This window comes from Gymnodraco acuticeps, unplaced genomic scaffold, assembly GCF_902827175.1.
Source record: "Gymnodraco acuticeps unplaced genomic scaffold, fGymAcu1.1, whole genome shotgun sequence".
In the NCBI taxonomy this organism is placed as follows: Eukaryota; Metazoa; Chordata; class Actinopteri; order Perciformes; family Bathydraconidae; genus Gymnodraco; species Gymnodraco acuticeps.
The window spans coordinates 3,192,213-3,214,026 of record NW_022990271.1 but is presented as its reverse complement, the minus strand read 5'-3'; the positions used below and the strand labels follow the sequence as shown (position 1 = coordinate 3,214,026).

General features: G+C 44.0%; 1 protein-coding gene across 4 annotated transcripts in view; it reads left to right on the top strand.

Moving 5' to 3' along the window:
• The window catches only part of ttc17 (tetratricopeptide repeat domain 17), a 32,125-nt gene extending 10,569 nt beyond the window's left edge, over positions 1-21,556 (top strand). For 2 of the 4 annotated variants that reach the window (XM_034221122.1, XM_034221120.1), the window contains exons 12-25: positions 5,952-6,067; positions 6,234-6,387; positions 6,583-6,654; positions 9,897-10,121; positions 10,944-11,166; positions 14,112-14,231; positions 14,848-15,143; positions 16,466-16,619; positions 16,724-16,844; positions 17,521-17,680; positions 18,506-18,589; positions 18,977-19,096; positions 19,180-19,323; positions 20,590-21,556. In XM_034221122.1, the coding sequence (XP_034077013.1) occupies positions 5,952-6,067; positions 6,234-6,387; positions 6,583-6,654; positions 9,897-10,121; positions 10,944-11,166; positions 14,112-14,231; positions 14,848-15,143; positions 16,466-16,619; positions 16,724-16,844; positions 17,521-17,680; positions 18,506-18,589; positions 18,977-19,096; positions 19,180-19,323; positions 20,590-20,721 (2,121 nt within the window). In that variant the 3' untranslated portion in view covers positions 20,722-21,556. The remainder of the gene's footprint in view (positions 1-5,951; positions 6,068-6,233; positions 6,388-6,582; positions 6,655-9,896; positions 10,122-10,943; positions 11,167-14,111; positions 14,232-14,847; positions 15,144-16,465; positions 16,620-16,723; positions 16,845-17,520; positions 17,681-18,505; positions 18,590-18,976; positions 19,097-19,179; positions 19,324-20,589) is intronic. The other 2 variants (XM_034221123.1, XM_034221121.1) reach the window with 2 other exon arrangements.
• Positions 21,557-21,814: the final 258 nt, after the last annotated feature.

The following is a 21,814-nucleotide window of genomic DNA, read 5'->3' as shown; positions in this document are numbered from 1 at the left end:
ACCCCTACTTTAGTGGGAACAATGAGTCTGCGTCTTTGATGCGCACAGGCGGATGATGCGGGGATGCAATGTAGACAGGAATAAACGCAGATCATCCTCTGGCTACAGCCTTGACCGGTACTTGCTTTTGATCAAAGTCAATGTGGAAAACCCGCACACACACAGTTAGGTGGAGGCAGGGGCGGACTGGGACTAAAAATCAGCACTGGAATCTCACCCAGCCCAGCCCACACAAATTGGTAGAGCATGCTAGTGAACTGTCAACGGGGGGGGAGCCTCGCTGCGTGGAAACGGCCCGCTGAACGGACCTCTGGCAAAAATCATAATCTCGATTATTTGGGTCAATAATTGTAATTATGCAGTGTGCAACTCGATTTTGACAAGAAAGCTACTGGAGACTTCTAGAATTGTGTGAGTAACATTGTGTTTTTAGACTTCTCTGTTTCAGTGTGTGTACTCTGTATAAATGCTCTGTAGTTGATCTGACTGGAATTGTGATTTCAAAACTCAAAACCGCTACAGTATCTGTCAGGCAGAAACTTGGAACAAGTCATTTGACTGAAACCTTAAAAGTGAACTAACTGACTGCTAGGGTTAACTTTGATTTAAACATTTGTAGAATACTAAGAGCTTTATTGAGTAGGTGTAACTGTATTAAGGGTTAAACTCATAACTTTATAACTTAGGGTTTAATGTAATTGACTTAAAAGACAATAACACATCAGGAGGAAGCCAGTCTAGATTTCCTTTTGAGGGCCACCAGCTGCAGAGTTAACTAATTAAAGGGACGTTGCCCCACAGCTGTGAGAACTCAGCAATCAGGTGTCCATTTTAGGTAGCACTTTCCTGGAGCGTCAGCTTCAGCGTCAGACAGGCTGAGACTGGCAAAGACATTAGAGTCCTGCAGGAGTCAAAGACTGGCAAAGACATTAGAGTCCTGTGGGAGTCACGAGGGAGGCAAAGAGGAGGCAAATCCTACTTTGATTGAGCTAAGTATCGCTGGTGTTTTATTTATTTTTTTTATTTGGTTGTTTAGCCCCTCATGCTATAATCATGTGTATTTTCTCCATTCCTGTTTATGTGTCTTCTCGCAATTATCACTGGCCCCGTGTATCTCGTAATCGATATAACCGGCCTGCTCTCGTCTATCCCACATGCTCCACTGAGATCCAACATCTAGTTTCTGGTGGCCTGTGGAATTGCCAGTCAGCTGTTCCTAAGGCTGACTTCATCTCTGGCTACGCCTCCCTGCAGTCTCTGGATTTCCTTGCTCTCACTGAGACCTGGATTACTCCATCCAACACATCCACCCCAGCAGCTCTCTCCACAGCATATTCCTTCTCCCATACACCCAGACCCACTGGCAGAGGAGGTGGCACTGGTCTCCTGCTCTCTCCCAAATGGAGCTTTTCCCTCTTCAAGCTACCTAACTTCACTCCTTCCACCTTTGAATTCCATGCCGTCACAGTAACCCATCCTATACAGTTAACCATTGTTGTTCTCTACCGTCCACCAGGCGCCTTGGGGGACTTCTTGGAGGAATTAGATAATCTCCTCTCACACATCCCTGAAACTGGCCCTCCCGCTGTACTTCTCGGAGACTTCAACCTCCAGACAGGGAAGATAGACGAACTAACATCTCTGTTAACCGCCTTTGCTTTCTCACTGTCTCCGTCCCCACCAACTCATAAAGCTGGCAATGTCCTTGATCTCATATTCTCAAGGAACTGCGCTACTTCTAACCTCTCTGTAAACCCGCTCCACACATCCGATCACTTCTTCATTTCATTCTCTCTACCCCTTTCCAAACATAACAAACTAATCTCTTCTCATCCTGCACTTGTCCGCCGTAACCTTCGCTCCCTCTCCCCCTCTACCTTTGCCTCATCGGTGCTCTCAGCCCTCCCTTCCTCTGACTCGTTCCATCTCCTGCCTCCAAACTCTGCTGCAGAAACTCTCCTCTCTACTCTCTCATCCACTCTGGACTCTCTCTGTCCTCTCACATCTCGGCAGGCTCGTCAGTCCCCTCCTGCTCCCTGGCTAAATGATGCACTGCGTGCTAATAGAACCGTCCTTAGGGCAGCAGAGCGGAAACGGTGGAAATCCAAACACCGTGACGACCTCCTAACCTATCAGGCTCTCCTCTCCTCTTTCTCTGCTTCGATCTCTCAGGCAAAAAGCACTTTCTTTCAAGATAAGATCCAATCTTCCTATTCCAATCCTAAAAAACTATTTTCCATCTTCTCCACCCTCTTGGACCCTCCAAAAGCTCCTCCCCCCTCCTCACTTCTGTCAAGCGACTTTGTTACCCACTTTGAAAAAAAGGTTGATGATATTCGCTCTTCTTTTTCTGACTCACCTTTACTCACCGCTGGGTCACCAGACCCTCCTACCACCAACACACTAACCTCCTTTTCCCCTCTCTCTCCAAGTGAGGTTCTTACCCTCATTACCTCTGCCCGCCCTACCACCTGTCCTCTGGACCCTATCCCTTCAAACCTCCTTCAGACTATCGCTCCTGATATTCTACCGTTTCTCACCCATTTCATCAACACTTCTCTAACTTCTGGTCACTTTCCAAACAGTCTCAAGGAGGCAAGAGTAAACCCTCTCCTAAAGAAACCCACTCTCAACCCATCTGATGTTATAAACTACAGGCCTGTCTCTCTCCTCCCGTTCCTGTCTAAATCACTTGAACGCGCTGTCTTTAAACAACTCTCCTGTTATCTCAATCAGAACAACCTTCTGGATCCGCACCAGTCTGGTTTCAAGGCAGGTCACTCCACAGAAACTGCTCTCATTGCTGTCACGGAGGAACTGCACACTGCCAAAACTGCATCCCTCTCCTCTGTCATCATCCTGTTGGACCTGTCTGCTGCATTCGACACGGTGAATCATCAGATCCTCCTTCGCACTCTCCAAAACGTGGAGTTTCAGGCTCTGCACTTTCCCTCCTCACCTCATACCTCAAAGACCGTACCTACAGGGTGACTTGGAGATGGTCTGAGTCCGACCCTTTTCAATTAACTACAGGGGTCCCTCAGGGCTCTGTTCTTGGTCCCCTCCTCTTCTCCCTGTACACAAACTCGCTCGGATCAGTCATTAGCCCGCATGGTTTTTCTTACCACTGCTACGCTGACGACACCCAATTAATTCTGTCCTTTCCCCGCTCAGAGACCCAGGTCGTCGCACGCATCTCTGCTTGTCTAGCTGACATCTCTCAGTGGATGTCTGCTCATCACCTCAAGCTCAACCTTGACAAGACTGAGCTGCTCTTCCTTCCGGGAAAAGATTGTCCCACTCTTGACCTAACAATCAACATCGGCACCTCAGTTGTTTCCCCCGACTCAGACTGCAAGGAATCTGGGTGTGACCCTAGATAACAATCTGTCCTTCACTGCAAACATCGCTGCTACAACCCGTTGCTGCAGATACACGCTTTACAACATCAGGAAGATACGTCCCCAGCTGACACAGAAAGCGACTCAGGTTCTGGTCCAGGCTCTCATCATCTCACGCCTAGACTACTACAACTCCCTCCTGGCTGGTCTACCTGCATGTGCCATCCGACCTCTGCAGCTCATCCAGAATGCAGCGGCTCGTCTGGTCTTCAACCTTCCTAAATTTTCCCACACCACTCCGCTCCTCCGCTCCCTTCACTGGCTTCCGGTAACTGCTAGAATCCACTTCAAGACACTGGTACTTGCTTACCATGCTGCGAATGGATCTGGCCCTTCGTACATCCAGGACATGGTTAAACCGTACACCCCAGCGCGTGCACTACGCTCTGCATCAGCCAAACGACTCGCTGCACCCTCGCTGCGAGGGGGACCCAAGTTCCCATCGGCGAAAACACGTGGGTTTGCTGTCCTGGCTCCAGGATGGTGGAATGAGCTCCCCATTGACATCAGGACGGCAGATAGCATACACATCTTCCGGCGCAAACTGAAAACTCATCTCTTTCGACTCCACTTCGAGCGATAGAACTATTAACTAGGGGTGCACCGAATGGGAAATTCTTGGCCGAAACCCATACCGAAAATAGGAAACAGTTGGCCGAATGCCGAAAGGCCGAAAATGATTAATAGAAATATATATATATATATATATATATATATATATATAATGTATACATTTTTTACCAATGTTGTTCAGCTACCTGATTATGGAAATAGACATGATTATGGCAAAACTTAACTTAAATAATAATCACTATTATGGGTCCATCAAACATTTATTCAGCACTTTTGAATGCATACAGTACATTTATATATGTCATGTATTATTGCTAAAAAAACATTATATCGCAGTCTTAGTGTCGCCAACTCGTTTCTAATATGCAAAGACAACAAATTCGTCAATGATGTATTTTCGATCAGACGAGATCTCTCCCGTCTGTGTGCGAGGGGGCGGGGCAGTTTACACACACGCAGCTGCTACATGCAGCGGAGCACACTGCGGAGATGGCGGAGAGAACGCGCTCCGAGGTGTGGTTAAACTTTACCCGTCTCGATGTGGAGAATACTTGTTACCATAAGTGCAATAAGAGTTTAGCATGTAAGCACGAGCAATTTGTCTAAACATTTAGCAAAAGTGCACCGCATGCAGACGGAGGAATGTACCGGGTTCGACCGTCTTTCTAGCAGCTCTGTAGCCCCATCCAGGAGTAACGTTTCCACGTCAGGTGTTATGTATGCTAGCAGCAACACACGGAGTTAACTACATTATACAAACATGGGTTAATGATTAGAGGTAACTGAGTTATTTAGTTTGTTAAAATGTCAGCTATTCTGTTTACAGTCTATCATCAGATTATTTAATACGATTTGTTAAAGGCTCAGGGCAATCTCGATGACAAAGGTCAATATCTCTCTCCCCCCCCCCCTGTGAGCCAGCCGCGAGCATGGTCGCCGCGTCTTTATTACGTCATCACAACAACACGTTAGGTTACCAACGTAAGCCTGTTCTGACATTCGGTGATATTTTTTCGGTGCTAAGCCGAAAGCCGAAAGGGCCTTTTTAACCATTTTCGGCCGATAATTTTCGGTGGCCGAATATTCGGTGCATCCCTACTATTAACGAAGCATTTATACTAATAAAGGACTGGCTTACCTAAAGCCAGTTGAGTAGCACTTGAAATGTTTGGCTCTATGAAACCTGATGTACTTATATGATTCTGTTTTCTTCAAGTTTGTATTTTGTTGGTCGAACGCACTTATTGTAAGTCGCTTTGGATACAAGCGTCAGCTAAATGCAATGTAATGTAATGTAATGTAATTGCGATTATTAAATGCAATTAATTATTTGACTTTGAAAACATCCATTTATTTGAGAAAAAAAATGTGAGCAGTATGTTTTTAACAGTTGATTACCCTGAACTTTAAGTATAATTCAACTGAAAAAACAAAACAAAAAAAAATAATATAATAATAATAATTTAAAAACAATATAATAATAAAAAAAAATATATATAATAATAAAAAAATAATCGTTTTATTTCGATCACATTGTTTTCGTAATCGTTGCAAGCCATAATCGTAATCGCGATTAAAATACGATTAATTGAGCAGCCCTCTGCTGCGCCTCCCCTGAAGCTCTCTGGTGCCCCTCCAGGGAGGCGAGCCTCACACTTTGAAAACCGCTGACATAGAGTAAATCATTGCATACTAAATATAACAAAGCTATGGTCATTTAGTGGACAAATATAACATACAGATCAGAATGGCATGTTTGCTTCCGTAAAGTAGGGAGTGTAGAGAAATGTCATATTTGTCATATTTGACTTTGTTTTCTACTTAACTGTTTTGTTTGGAGTCATTTTGTTTTTGTTGTGTTCTCACAAAATTCTTTGTGTAAATATTAAAAGACTGAAATAAATGTCAGTTTAATCAAACGGTAGTCAACCACACTATTGCTTTGGAGATTGAGAGCTAATTGCTTTTTTCGTTTAGGACATACAGAGGATGCTGTGGCCTCAGAGGAGCGACTGTGCTCACGAGTACCCGAGTGTTCCCCCCGCTCACCTGCTGCCAACCTTCTACCTTCCCCCTGAAACACAGGGCCTCAGGTCAGTGCACATCCCACGATTGTGCTGGTTGAGTTTTTCCTTAATCATATTAAAAATGGCAGCACACACCAAATCCAGTAATACTGAAAATAATCAGCATGTATGTATGTAGCAGTATGAGTTGCATATCAAAACATCGCACTTAAAAATGTTTGTTTATACACAGCCCAGTGGCAACTCTCCTCTATGGGAGCAGTCCTCCTCTGACAGTAGCTCTGCCAAACTGTGGTCCCGTTCCCCAACCATACCCAGCCCTCCTGCCTGCTTCAATAGACTGGCCTCTGGAAGAAAAGAAGCTCCCAGATCCCTCTGCCTCCCAGGTATCTGACTGTCTTGTTATTTGTGTGTGTGTGTGTGTGCATGATCTGAATATGAGAACACGGAGATGGATTCATACCATGTGCAGTAGGCTTACAGAACTTCTATACCCCTACTCTGTATTTTGATGTTGTGTATGGCATGTGGAACTCCTCAGAAGAATATCCAATCATTAATATCACTATGTGTGTTTACAGATCCTGCAGTTACGTAGTGGAGGATGGACGCTGGAGCAGATTGGCTCCAGAATTGCGCAAGTTATGAAACAAGTAAGAGGGCGTCTCACACTTCTGGGGGGAGTTAGTGCAGATTAACAGTGTACGACTTCTCCCCTATGTTACCGGTGTCCAGATCTCCCAGCTGACCAAGCAGAAAGGCCAATCTGGATACACGAAACACCTTATTTAACTGCATTGAATTCAGCCAACTGAGGGGTCAGAACAGAGTCAATCAATGGTGCAATCAAATCATTTTCAACCTTTACTCACAATTATTTCATCTTTCATATGGAGCGAAATGCTCCCCCAGCTGAAGGGGAGCAATAGGCGCGTTCACACTGCTGTACTTTTCCCACTTTAACTAAGTACTAGAGATGTTAAGATTCGCATCGGTGCACCGGCATAAACGTTCAAGATGCGAGTGCACCGGTTGAAAGAGTGCACATCGGCTACAGTTTGGGTTGAACCGGGTTGAACTCGCGATGCATCGATTGCGTAGCGTCTTTGCATCGGTAAAAACCGATTCATTCATATAAAATTCCCTCATCTTGTCAACGCTCAGCAGAGACGATCTTTGATATTTGCTTTGCCACTACGGAGGCCGAGAGTCTCAGTTATCAACACACACGGAAGTTGAGGAGAAAGAGCAACACAGCGCACCGAAAAATACCTACAAATCAAACGTTTGGCAACACTTCGGATTGTTCAAGAAAGACGGTGTAATAGTCCTTTATGCTATATAGTTGACCGCAGGTCATGGAGAGTAATAAGGTATCCGTAGACCTTTGTATGAGGTATCTTTATTAATTAACAGGTCTACAGCCATGATACATAGATCCGTCCTAGATGCGGGCTTGCATACACACAGTATCACTCCGCAGCCGCACCCCATCAGTAACGTCCTGATGGTATATGTGCGCGGCACTATATACTACAGACGGTCAACTTGAAAAATCGCTCGCAAATTGTTAACGATGCCGAGCCGCTTTAAAGTACACAAGTAGTACGAGGAACTTAGCGACGCACATAAAGAGGGGACATGGGGTCTGCGGCTGAAAAGACAAACCTGAAAGTTAGACATACGAGTGAAATCACTCAGTGAGGTGTTCTGTCAGAGAGAGTGGTGTTTAGTTTACAGCAGCCTGTGACGGCCAATAATAATGTAAATGTCTTCCTTACTGTAAGCAGTTATGAAATACCTGTTTGTGAAAGGTTATTTGTATTCTTTATTGTTCATATAGAACCCACTGCTTTCTGCTCACTGGTGAGTAGGGATGGGTATCGTTTGAAATTTATCGATTCCGATTTCGATTCCGGTTCTGCTTATCGATTCCGGTTCTTATCGATTCCCCGTTTCGATTCCAAAATTGTAAAATAAAGAGGTCAAACGTTTAGATAACAAAAATATATTTATTCTTAAAAGCTTTAACTGAAATTGTTACTAAAAAATATACATGCAATACAAATGTATTGCACAATAGCTGTGCTTTATTTTAACTGAGCTATGCCTGTGGCAAGCTATTAACAGGCATTACACTTTGCCTTTTCTTTTTCTTTTTTAGTGTAGTGGAGCCTCACTTCAGAGTGTTTACCGCGACCTATCTTTGGTGTTATGAAGTGACTGAGCACGTGAAATGTCTACGGGAGGGCGGGGGAGCATCGCTGCGGGGCAACTGTGGACCTCTGTCGCCTGTCAGCGCAATTTATATGATGCCGTTTAAAAAATGAAGGGCGGTGCCGGCCGTCAGCGTACCGAGCCGGCCGTCAACGGCCCGCTGACGACCGGCCGTTCTGTGATTCTCCAGGTCCGCCCTGTATTCCACCGGGTCACCGCGGTGCAGACGGACCCGCTGGAATACAGGGTCTACCGCGTTTAGGAACCGTTAAGCAGAACCGAAATTGTGTATTTTGTATGGGTACCCGGTACCCGGCATTTTCTTATCGGTTCTCATCTGGAACCGAGTTTCGGTTCCCAACCCTACTGGTGAGTTAGCCTATGAATGAGTGTTAAGCACATCAGGCTGGCAGCTGTATGGGCATTGCACTATGGTAGCTGTTATTTTCACATTGTTAATCATGAGCAATGCATCCTTACATTGTTGGATGTGGACTGTGAGGTGTTATAGATTGTACTCTGGAGAGCTTTTAAAGGCAAAAAAATAAACGGCATGATGGGATGTGCAGTACCAAATATGTAAAGCACTTTTTTGTTAATGTATGATTTGCTGCATATAAGGAATAAAACAAAAATCCTCTGTCGTACCAAATTGAAGTATCATTATTTTTGCATCGTGTTGAATCGCATCGTATCGCACCAAATCGCATAATGTTGAATCAAATCGTATCTAACTGTATCGCAACAGGGGTGAATCGTATCGTATCGTATCGCATCGCATCGCCTAGTGTTTCAAATGTATCGTTAATGTATCGTATCGTGGCAACGTATCGAGATGCGCATCGCATCGGCCTCAGTGATGGAGATGCACATCCCTACTAAGTACAGATCGCGTTCACACCGGAATAAGTTTCTGGGGAAGGATTAGGCAAATGAAGCCGCTGACGTCACTTCTTCTTCTTCTGCTTTGGGTTTACTGGCAGGCCGCAAACAACTTCACGGCGTATACTGCCACCCGAAGTCCCGACCGGAAGTCCCCGGAGTTGGGGACTGGCTTCAGTAGAAGCTGCTGGGACTCCCAGCAGCTTCTACTGAAGCCTTCCGAGTAAATCGCCAGAACGCCGACACCTCCTCATCTCCACCGCTCCCCTGTTTTATTTTGTGTTGCCATAAGTTAGTCTCTGCGTTTCTGCGCTGGGCTAATGCTAATAATGCTAATGCGAGGATAAGATAATGGCGGCTTCACAAAACGTTTTTGGAGTTTTACGGGGCGTGGTTTGCAATCCGCCCAGCCAATCAGAAATAGGAACCTTTTTCTTCTACGAAAGTACCTGCTCTCTAGCAGGGGGTAAAAAAGGTTCTGATTAACTAATTTTAGTTCCGGATCTTTTTGGTGTGAACGCGACATTTCGGAACTAAAGTGGGAAAAGTACTGCGGTGTGAACGCGGCTAATGATGCTACACTAGCAGGCTGAAGTGGACACGTAACAGAGGAGTTCATTAAAGAAATGATCAGATTTTCATCAGCTTTATTTAGGCCAATACTGTCCATTATAATATGTGCCAGGCTCGGCTGTGGACAACTCTGCCCTTTTTTTGCTGGAAAAGTATCTAGAATCACTCTGCTCACAATAGTCATTCCTTTCCAGAGCTAACAGAAGTTTGTTTGCACACATAGGCCACTGTCCCCTGCTGGCAGACCCACAGTGAGGCGGCTCTATTCTGGCGCGCCAAAGGCAACGGCAGCCTTGCCCTGCAGTGCTTGCGCCAAGTGTTGAGCTCTGCCCCGCCCCCCCACCGCCACGTCCCCCTCACCAACGCCGCTAACCTGCTGCTACATCACGGCTTGACCACCCACTCGCAAACCCTGCTGGAGCAAGCCATGGCTATCAATGCATCGGAGGTAAAGGCTCATCGCTTCATGACCTGCTGGTTTTTACCATCTTGGAGTTGCACACTCATAGGGTGGTACATTTACTTTGCATTTGTTGCCACTATAAAAAAAAACATGCTGTTTCTTCAGATAGTCAGTCACATGGTTTGAGCGTAGTATACAACTTTAACTGATATTTGTATGACTAAAACCTAGAAAACATCATTTTAGTGTCGTGTGATTTTTATCAGGATGGCCAAATAACCTTTAAAACAATCATGCAGAAATTTTAAATCAGCAATGCATTTATAGTCAGAGATTTATATTAAAGCCTTGTTGGATAATTCATTTTGGACTGTTCTAACTATCTATCTTTTTTATTTGAGTCTTTTTATAAAAGTAAAAGTATAAATTGTCCAAAATCATTACCTGCAATAAAATAAAATGAGTCTCCCTGAATACTAATAGAGCATCATTTGAATGCCACATTATGCACAAACGTAGCAGACGCAGCACATTTTTCTTTTTGCCACTTAATTTACCCTTTGTTTCAGGCATCTAGCGTGAGCCATGTTTCAAAAGATATCATCTCAAGGTCATTCAAGTTTCATAAATATGAATTTAGTCTTCCTGTGGTTAGCAGATTCTCCACATATCAAACCAAAAGAGTACTGAAGTTACATTGTGTAAAAACTGGAACCGGTAATATATTGATATAGGACTGCTGTTCAGATAATCTGCCTCCAAATGCTTTCCCAAAATCTTTTGAGCAGCAACACGTGTGCTCAAGTGTGTTTTCTCGATGTTACCCAAAAGCTAATGTTCCCATGTCTGGTTTTACTTCCATCGCAGCCCCACACCCTCATCAGCATGGTGAGTGTTCAGTTAGCTCAGGGCAATGTGACCGGCGCTCTGGCCTTGTTCCGCCACATCCTGGTGACGGCCCTTTCCTCCTCCTCCTCCTCTTCCTCCTCCTTCGCTGGCTGTGAACAGTGTCGCGCCAGCCTTCCTCTGCTGCGCTGTCTGCAGTTCTACCCCTTCCTCTACAACCTCTCACATCGACAGCCCTGCTCACGTGAGTCAATCAAACACACAGATCTTTTCCTCTTGATTATTGTACTTCTTTTTAAAGTATGGTGTTAGAGCAGGCAACTGCAATGTTTCAAAACATCAGCATTTTTCTGCAATATGATTTAAGATATGAACACTTTGAGACATATTTTGCGGGTTTTAAACGCCTAACAATTGCACTATAACAATGTCTTCAAGTCAGACAAGAAGCTGAAGCATTTTGAAGTTTATGATCACAATCCTTTTTGTTGGTAAATCTTGCCATACTGACAACATGCAAGAACATGCAATATATATTTTAAAACTGTTTAGAGTCAGAATCAGAATACCTGTATTAGTCCCACAGAGGGGAAATGTACGTTGTTACAGCAGAAAAAGAGCCACAGACAGCTTAATGTTACATACATGCATTCAAAAGTATTAAAGTACAAAAAAAGTTACACAATTTACAAAATACACATCCTGTAACAGTTCTTAGGATTTAGCCGCCAGGTATATATTGCACAGTTATTAACGGCATATATATATATAGCACATATTGTTTAAATATAATATACCCCTTCTAACTGAATTGACAACTTGTAACATCTATTATTTATATCTAAATATTGAGCATAGAAACAGGCCATGGGCTTAAATTGCACTTGCTTCACTAGTTGTTCAGTCTTAAAATCAAACCCCCCCCCCCCAATGTTGTCATCTAAAGCTGCAAGAAACGCTGTGAGAAAGTAGCATGTTGCACTTGTGATGTGAAAATAGTTGAGAAATGTTGCCACTCAATAATTCAGACGGCAGAAAATAGCTAATGCCAAATTTAGAAGGGTCTATATTTTATCTCAAAAGCTAAATATTACCCCTTTATTGCTCGCTGACACACTCAACACACTCCCACCTCAAGTTATATCAAAGGTTTAAATATACAAAAAATACACACATTTCTCATGTTAAATGTGTTGCTGTTCCTCCCACGTTTGATCCTGTTGCATTGCTACATTTAACCGCCATGCCTGAGTCGTTGTGATTGAATATGGCTAAAAGCTTCAGACCCCATTTACACGCAAACGCATACGAACCGCAATCGAACCGAATACGATATCAAAAAAGTCTTCCGTTCACACGAGAACGCTCGGGAGCGCTGGAGGCGCTGTAGTACATATGCCGGGCCTGTAAGTGGCGCTGTACTCCCTCCACAAAATACACCAAAAGCAGCGAAGAAGACCCCCGAGCATGGTTGCCTGGTTGCCCTTCTGTTTATGCCCCGCGGTGGATTTAGCAACATGTAGTTCTCCATGTCCACTTGTTGCTGTTGGTTGTGGGAGAGGAGCTGTAGATTTTGCACTAACATCTGTAGCATGGTCAGTAGCTACTGAAAGTAGCTACTGACCATGCTACAGCAGTGAGCAGCAGAGATGGGGACCCGCGGGTACCCGACGGGTGACCTGCAAAAAGAGTGATTCGCGGGTGGTATTTTTTCAAATGCTTTTTTCCGGGTTTGGTTCTGGGTAAAACAAAGATGATGCGGGTCGGGTCGCGGGTGTTGCATAATAAATATATTAAAATAATAATAATTGTATTTAATGTTTAAATCCTCAGACCTCTCCCCCGCGGGACCGCGCATAATCATCACCTCTGCAGCGCATCAATCTGCTGCTGAGCGCGGCACATTCGAAATGGCTGAGGTGAAGCTCTCTAGTGGAGAATACAGCATTGTAAATAACTCTTCCTCAAGAGCGAAATCCAACGTCTGGGAGGCTTTTGGTCACATCCTGGATGGAGCAAATAACCAACATCCCACGCTTTCTGAGACAAATATGCAACTGCGTGTGTTAATAATTGCACGTTTTCACTGCTCATAGGATATGCGGGTTCGGGTCGGTTTGCGGAACTAATTGGCAATATGTGAGGGTGGCGGGGCGGGTTCGGTATTGCACGTCGCGGGGTGGGTCTTGAAAATCAGACCCGTGCAGGACTCTGGGGAGAGGCGGGGCTATGGCTTCATTGTTATCAGGAAATTATCGTATAGGACGTACACACGGAGCCGTTTGCCCCCCCCCCCCAGAGCGTTCCGTTTGTAGATCTATCCACCTTGGGACCCGTTATCGTTTGCGGGCTCCGTTTCCGCGTTTCTCTTACGGCCTCGTGTGAACGAACGGGCTATACACGAGAGATTAATAGCAGATGCAACCGTTTGCGTTCTCGTGTAAACAGCACCTCAGAGCCAACATTATGGTTATATCAATCCCTGTGGATAAACTACTGAAAAACATACCAGTGCAACAAGGAGAACCATTTAGGACTGCAACAATAATGGCACTTATATTCTTTATTCAACAAGTAAGAAGTTGTAATTAATTGCATGTGTTTCAACATTACTATCTTCTCGCTCTTCCTTGCATCTAATGTCTTCTGGCAATAATCAGAGTTTCCAAGTTTAATAATATATAAGCTTTGCTAGAGTAAATTGAGACAGTGAATGGAGTCACCAGAGTGTTGAGAAAAGGAAGCTTAAGGGACTGATTTGTTTGTTCCAAGAAAACAAACACGGTTGGTGTGTCTCGGAATATAAAATGCATCACTTTCTGTTGAGGGGAGAAGTGTTCCAAAGGAACACCAAACACGTAAATGATCTAGCAGGTTTGAATCACTAAGTCGGTCATTGAGTAAAAAGGCCAAACGTGTTGACAAAAAGGTGAGTTTGTTCCTCTAATTCAAAGTAAACATCCAAACTGCCTTGCTTACTCATCTGTTATAATGTTGTTAGTATTACCACATTATTCACCACATTAGAATTGTTGACGTTTCAGAATATTCGATTTCTTCCAAACATTTTGTTGCACACAATGCAACAAAAATATCTATTGATTTTCAGAAACACTGTTTGAGAATACGTTCAACAGTACTTTTGCCACCTGTCTTTTATTCAAATAAACTTCCCTTGTGTTGCTGCAGAGGGCGCCGCCTGCTTGGCTGAAAAGGAGCTTGGCATTCAGCTGGAGGAGTGGGAGGGCAGCGAGGAGAAGCAGGATGCCCCCCCCCTCTCTGCCATGGAGGACTCCTTGCTCTTTGAGAGTAAGAATATGATTTACCGACACCTACAGTGGCAATATCAAACCGTTAAGACATACGGCATCCAAACTAAATGAACAGTCCTATTTACTTCTTCACACAATATGTTTCAATAATAATTATTAGATATTAGGCACAGGTTTTCAAACTCTGGGACTGTGGGCCTTGTCTATCTCAAAGCTTGGAAGAAGTTAGTGTGATTGCTTAGTGCTTAAGGGATTATAAAGAATTAAACAAAGATAAACAAGTTGATGTTGTAGATTATTTCCTATTACACCAAATTCATTAAAAAAACATTGGTCCTAAGGCCATACTTTCTGACTGGTTGAGTGTGAAAAACAATACATTCCCTAAAAGCCTTAATTCTATATGATCTCTTTAACCAGATCCCACTCATTTAAGGCAAAGATATGTCATCTGTTTTGGTCAAATATGTCTTTATCTATTGACTAGCTGTTGCAAAATGTAATATCACATTCTCAGATGTCGGTTGACTTCCTTTGCTGCACTCAAAACTAAATTGTAACTCTGAGAACTGTCACAAACCACATATTAAGTGCTGCTTTAGCTCAACACTGCTCGTATTCACTCTACCCCCCCCGTCCCCCCCTCTCCTCAGAGGTGATCCTGGACAGTAACGGGTCGGGTGAAGCAGCCGGTCAGCAGAGGGATGCTCCCTCCGCCTCAGCAAACGCTAACATGGCCACTCCATTTGGTGGTGGAGCGGTGGAGGGGGAGGAGGAGTGGCAGCTGAAGGAGGACCTGATGGGGGCTTTTGAGGGAGCGCTTGATGTTGGGGGCAAACGGGGGGACCTGCGAGGGATCCGGGTGCTAAAGAATGACCGTGTCATGGGATCCCGTGCCGGTGGTGGGCCGTGCTTCGGGAACTGTGAGGATGACGAGGGAGCTGAGTGGGTAAGTGCACGTTCCTGTCATTTTGATCTGAGATGTGTTTGAGTCGCCACTAAAGTGTGTGGGACTGACTGATGGGCCTAAGGGCTGGGCAATTAAGAGACGTTCAAATGTTACAATATTTTTGACCAAAAATCTCAATATCGACATTGTGAAGATATATGTTGGGGTTAAATATTGGTGCTTTTACAAAATATTTACACTATGAGAGTTTTAATAATCATCAGTAATAAGGTTTTAATGACTAAGTGAGTAAAGCCAAATATTAAAATAGCTAGAACAGTGTCATACACAAAAAACGACATCACTTGACTGTAATGCAGCCTTTGAATCCAGGAAAAAAACAACACTTGCCAATATGTAGTCTCATATCACAATTAGGGCTGTCAAGTTAACGCGTTAATAATGCGTTAACCCCAAAAAAAAATTAACGCCACTAATGATATTAACGCATGTGTATTTTTGTCCTCGGCCGCCCCGTAGTTTCAGAGCGCATCGAGTTTAAAATACCATCTACAAGCTGATGCTGACAGCCCCGCTCCTGTCGCCCGCTTGTGGCAGACCACACTTCCACGCTCACCGGCAGGCACCGACTGGCTGTTGGGAGGACCGGGAGGGTGTGTGTATGTGTGGCCCGAGCGAGCGAGAGAGAGACCTTACGTGCATTGTTGTTGTTAGCATCTGGTGCTAGCTAGCTGCGCTAACGGATATAAGGAGCTGTTTAAATGAAAACAGAGGAGCGACATTTCGCCACAACTGCGTCGAGCACTTGACTTTATGCAGGCAGCCAGACAGTGGGACATTGTACGAAAAGTCAGCACACTCAGCACGGATAGTGCGCAACATGATTGCAGCGTCCAGGCAGCTCCCGTTCGAGCATATGCCTTGAGTTGCACATAGCTCCAACGATCCATCACACACACACACACACACACACACACACACACACACACACACACACACACACACACACACACACACTGTATTGTATGAGAGGTTCCAGGTTGAATTGAGGCGAATATTTGTAATGTTCGAGGTTGTTGTGTTTAATATTCATGAGAATATTTGTCATTGTTCAAATGATAATAAACATTAGCATAAAGCATATTTGTCCACTCATATGTTGATAAGAGAATAAAAACTTGAAAAATATTCCTCTAAGGTACATTTAGAACAGATAAAAAATGTGCGATTAACTATGGACAATCATGCGATTAAATATTTTAATCGACTGACAGCCCTAATCACAATATAATAATACATTGCCCAGCCCTCATGTGACTGAAGTGTGTGTAACCAAACTGAACGTGCCTTATGTTCCTCAGATCACCTTCCAGGTAAAGCGGGTGAGGAAGGCTAAGGTGGATGGGACAGAGGGAGTCTCCAGCTCTGATGAAGGCCAGCACGGGGAGTCCCTGCCTGGAGGACACTCTGTCTTGGAGATAAGCGGGCCAACTATCCCATCGCCTGGCCCTTCAGGTACCATCTCTTTTTACTCCTGCATAAACACAGAGAAAGCACCAGGGGGCTGGACTTCACCCAGCTAAGAGAGATGTCTTTGTCTTTTCTGTGTTTTTGTGCAGGCCGCTGGAGGGACTACACAAGTCTTGGCTGGCCGGGCCCCGAGGAGTGCCAGCGGACACGCAGGGTGGACCTCACCACTGTAGCTAGCACCTGGCTAGCTGTTTCTGCCAAGAACATCGAGTAAGACTCTTAATGTCCTCCTGATCCGGCTCACATTCTCATCTTATGTTATAAAACTGAATTTAGTTCGTACTGTAATATTGACCACGTCAGTTTTTGGAGTAACGGCTTTAATGTTTCTGTCATGTTAGGAGTATAGCAACATAACGGTATAGAGACCATAACCATGATATTACATTTTTTTAATAAGTATATCATCTTAATTATACACATGATAATATTGTGCTAATAATCCAGCACCTCTTTGAGCAGTAATAGTACTAAGGTGTATACTCAATTATTTTTAAAGATATGTGTATATAGATGTATATTTGTTTAAATATTATTTTTTGGGCATTATTAGTAAAAGATAATGACTCGGCCTTCTTTCTTTTGGACACAATCATCATGTAGAACGTTGTGATTAAATTACAGCTCTTTTTATAGCAAATGAATAAAGTGTTAGAAAAGATAAGAGGGACGGGTAATCGGAGGGGGGGGGGGATAAAACATTGCTCGTGATATTCTTGGTTGACAGGAAAGATATGAGATAAGATATTTTACTTGCTTGTAAGCGCTTTGAGCACCAGGAAAAGCGCTTTATAAATGTAATGTATTATTATTATTATTATATGAAGAGCCAAAATGCAGTAAGTGCAGCTTTAAGCCTAATGTCTGATTGTCCCTGTCTCTTCAGCATCACAGAGCATATAGACTTTGCCACTCCGCTCCAGGAGCCAGCTGCTGAACCTTTATGCAACGCCAACCTCGCTGCCAGCATGCACACCCTGGACCACCTGGCTGGGGTGGCCAACCGCGCCGCCATCCACTACACCGGAGAGAGCCAGCTGCGGGAGGTAGGCTGAGGATTACAGGAAGTAACATGCATACTCTTACCTCTTTTTTACCTCGACAGCATGGAGTCCCATCAACAGTGTAGTTCAATATTTGATATTCTCATTTTCAATGCTACAGGTAGACCACTCTACATGTTTCTTAATTCTCAATCTCTACATGTATGGCAGCCATTCCATTCCAGTGTCTGTTGAATTCCAACACAGAAATGTTGTCAGTAGTTTATAGAATAAAATACATAAATGCATTTTACTCAAACACATACTGGTAAATCGTAAAACCAGAGAAACTGATCATTTTGCTGTGGTCTCTTAATTTTCAGAGCTGTATACTCAGCATTTATTATAACAAGCTTAAACCTGTATAAAACTACGTGAATAATTTAAATAATGTGTGCTTGTTACCACAGAAGTTTATACAATAGTTTATATCAGACCCTAAGCTAGTTATTGGTTAAAGCACATGCTACCAAGGAAGCTGATGATAGGGAAGGGAATTATTATTTGAATATTCAAAATGATTCATGTATTCGATTATGACTTATGAATATTTTTAATTGAATGTATTCATATATATAGATATGCTTTTTGTCAATTCGGTTAATCGGATAACCGTTTTTTTTTGCGGTCGAATATTCAAATATAAATTTGCCTACAAATTCACACCCTAGCTGATGGATGCTCAAACTCAGTCCTAAAGTATTGAAACTCTGACTGTCAATCATTACAAAATGTTTGTACATTCACCTATGATGAATTATTAGTCATACCCACAGCCCCACTTCTCTGTTAAAGCCCTCACTTGTCTCTTCTTGTCCCGACCCGCAGGTCCTGCAGAACCTCGGCAAAGATAAGTTCCCCCCTCAGTCCTTTGAGCAGGTGGGGACACGCATTGCTAAAGTCCTGGAGAAGGTAACGCTCGCTCATCTCAGTTAAAGAGAAACTGTTAAATAATGGAGGCTATGACATCATGAACACCAACTGATTGTACCACAGCAAAGGCAAATGACGGATACATATTTTGTTCCTGCTATACTCAGTACCAAGCCACTGTCACTAAAAAGTTAAACACGTTTTCTTCTGAAATAAAAGAAGCAATAGGCATGTTTTTGTTATCTGAGAAAAAGTACCAGTGCAGTTGCGGAAAAAGGATAAGCAAGGATTTGAAGGAAGTGTCATTGCTGTGCATAATTTAGTAGTAACACCCAGCATTAGTAACACCCTACCAGCACACTCAATCAAATAATTACTGTGGATTTAAATTGTTCATTCATCCCTCCTCCTCATCCCCGAGTGTAGAACCAGACATCATGGGTGTTATCCAGCATGGCTGCGCTGTACTGGAGGGTCAAAGGTCAAGGCAAGAGAGCCATCGACTGCCTGCGACAGGCCCTCAACTACGCCCCCCACCACATGAAGGCAAGTTACACATCAACTGTTGGTGAGGATTACAAAGGATTGTTTTAAATAATTAAGTAATAATGCTATTTTTATTTAACCAGGACGTGCCCCTCATCAGCCTGGCCAACATCTTCCAGAATGCCCGGCTATGGGACGACGCTCTGACAGTCGCCCGCATGGCCGTAGAGATCGCCCCACACTTTGTCGTGAACCACTTTACCCTCGCCAACGTCTACATAGCAATGGTAATGGCTGCAAGCACATTTATCTGTCACAATGTGATCATTGTTTGTTACCCTCTGCTCAGCTCCTCAAGTGTAACCACTGCAAGACAATTCAAGATATTAAAGAGGCCCTATTATGCTATAGTGTGGTATTTAAGTTTTGGTGCATGTAAATAGCAGGAAACCGATGGACTGTCCACTCCAAGTAGGGAATGAGTCCTTACCCCAAGTGAAGGAGTTCAAGTATCTCGGGGTCTTGTTCTCGAGTGAAGGAACAATGGAGCGTGAGATGGGCCGGAGAATCGGAGCAGCGGGAGCGGTACTGCAGTCGCTTTACCGCACCGTTGTGACAAAAAGGGAGCTGAGCCAGAAGGCAAAGCTCTCTGTCTTCCGGGCCATTTTCGTTCCTACCCTCACCTATGGTCATGAAGGATGGGTCATGACCGAAAGAACGAGATCGCGGATACAAGCGGCCGAGATGGGTTTTCTCCGCAGGGTGGCTGGTGTCTCCCTTAGGGATAAGGTGAGAAGTTCAGTCATCCGGGAGGGACTCAGAGTTGAGCCGCTCCTCCTTCGCGTCGAAAGGAGCCAGTTGAGGTGGTTCGGGCACCTAGTTAGGATGCCACCTGGGCGCCTCCCTAGGGAGGTGTTCCAGGCACGTCCAGCTGGGAAGAGACCAAGGGGTAGACCTAGGACCAGGTGGAGGGATTATATCTCTTCGCTGGCCTGGGAGCGCCTTGGGATCCCCCAGTCAGAGCTGATTGATGTCGCCAGGGAAAAGAAAGTTTGGGGCTCTCTGCTGGAACTGCTACCCCCGCGACCCGACCACGGATAAGTGGGAGAAGATGGATGGATGGATGGATGGATGGATGGATGCATGTAAATGGTCTGCAAAGGTTATAATCCCTCCAGAGGGAGTTTCTTTCCCACACACTCACCCCCTGAAAGGCCTCAATTTTAGTCCTTTGTTTGCTTCCACGACATAGTGACGCTAATATGCAACACTCATGCTTCTATTGGCTAGTGCTCCATCACATTCTACGTGATAGGCTAAGGGCAGGACATCTCTAAGCGGTTGACCAATCACAACAGAGGCGGCGAGCTAACCAATCAGAGCAGACTGGGCTCTGGTTTCAGACGGAGGGTGAAAAGAGGTGCTGCAGCACAGGCAGATAAAGAGCTTTTTGAACATTAAAGCATGTCACAGTAGATGCCCCTTTTTAATGAAGCAGCCATGCAGTTCATGTGTTCCCATGGTGACGTGTTTGTTGTGTTTCTCGCCCTCAGGAGGAGTTTGAGAAAGCGATGCGCTGGTACGAGTCCACTCTGAAGCTGCAGCCAGAGTTCGCCCCTGCCAAAGATCGACTGAGAACCATTCAGTGTTACCTGCTCACCAAGAGGGAGCGCCGGCAGCCATAGACCGCTTCATCACAGGACTCCCTACAGTCATGAAAATAACACTCACACACACTCATCTGAAAACCACAGATAAGCTGCACACAAGTGTAAGAAACCGTCATCTGGTTAAAGGTGAGGAATCAATATTCATATCCAGTGGAATCTGGGTTCTAACCCCCCAAAGAATTAGCTTTCGAGACGTCACTGAGTACAACTGTAGATAACTTTGCCCACTACTTCTGAATGCAGGACCTCTTGTTATCTAACAATCAAGAAGTCATGATTGTCTGCTTTACTTGCAAAAATGAAAGGGAAATAAAATCAAATACGGTTTGCAAATTACATTCAATTCTTAAATATTCTGGTTTCATCCTCTGCTAATTGGCTGGAAAGTTTACATGCTTAAAGTTATTGAAGCATGTTGGTATTGGGTGCCTGAAATGGCGCCATGTTTTAATGTACCTTGATTGGACATTTCAAATGAGAAGATGTTTTTCATTCTTCGCTGCGATGGTTAGGAATGTGCCTCTAGACTCCGAGGTTAAAGGGGTTTCGTTGGAAGATAAGCCCTCAATTTTTCTGTTTCATAAAATGGATGGGAATTCTCCGTTTTTCTTTTGCACTTTTATTTCATTATCATTCCTATTTATATGGGACCTACAAACTTTGATTTGTTCCAAGGTCATTTAAAAACAAAAGAGGAACTGCAACATACTGTGCTTTGCTTCCTGACTTCTGGCACTCATGAGGCAGAACAAAGGATTTGCTATTGACCATCTACAATAAAAAAAAAACTAAAGTGGAATCTGTATTTAATGTACAGTATTAAAGGCAGTGTGTGGATTTCATTACTTCACTTCTCGGCGTCAATTTCTTTTGTCTCTGGGAAATAAAGTGTTTTGTCTCCTCAAAGGTTAAATTAGATTGTAGAAGTTCTAGCATTTCACCAATAACACTTTACAGCCACACTCAAATCCTTAATGTGAACACTTGTCATAAACATGACTTTTTCTATTTCAATTCACATTTTTTAAAGCGGCCAAATGGTGGCACTGTCTGACATTTCATCCCTCCTATCGACTGCTACTGTCTCTCCCTTTCTGTATGATAGCCA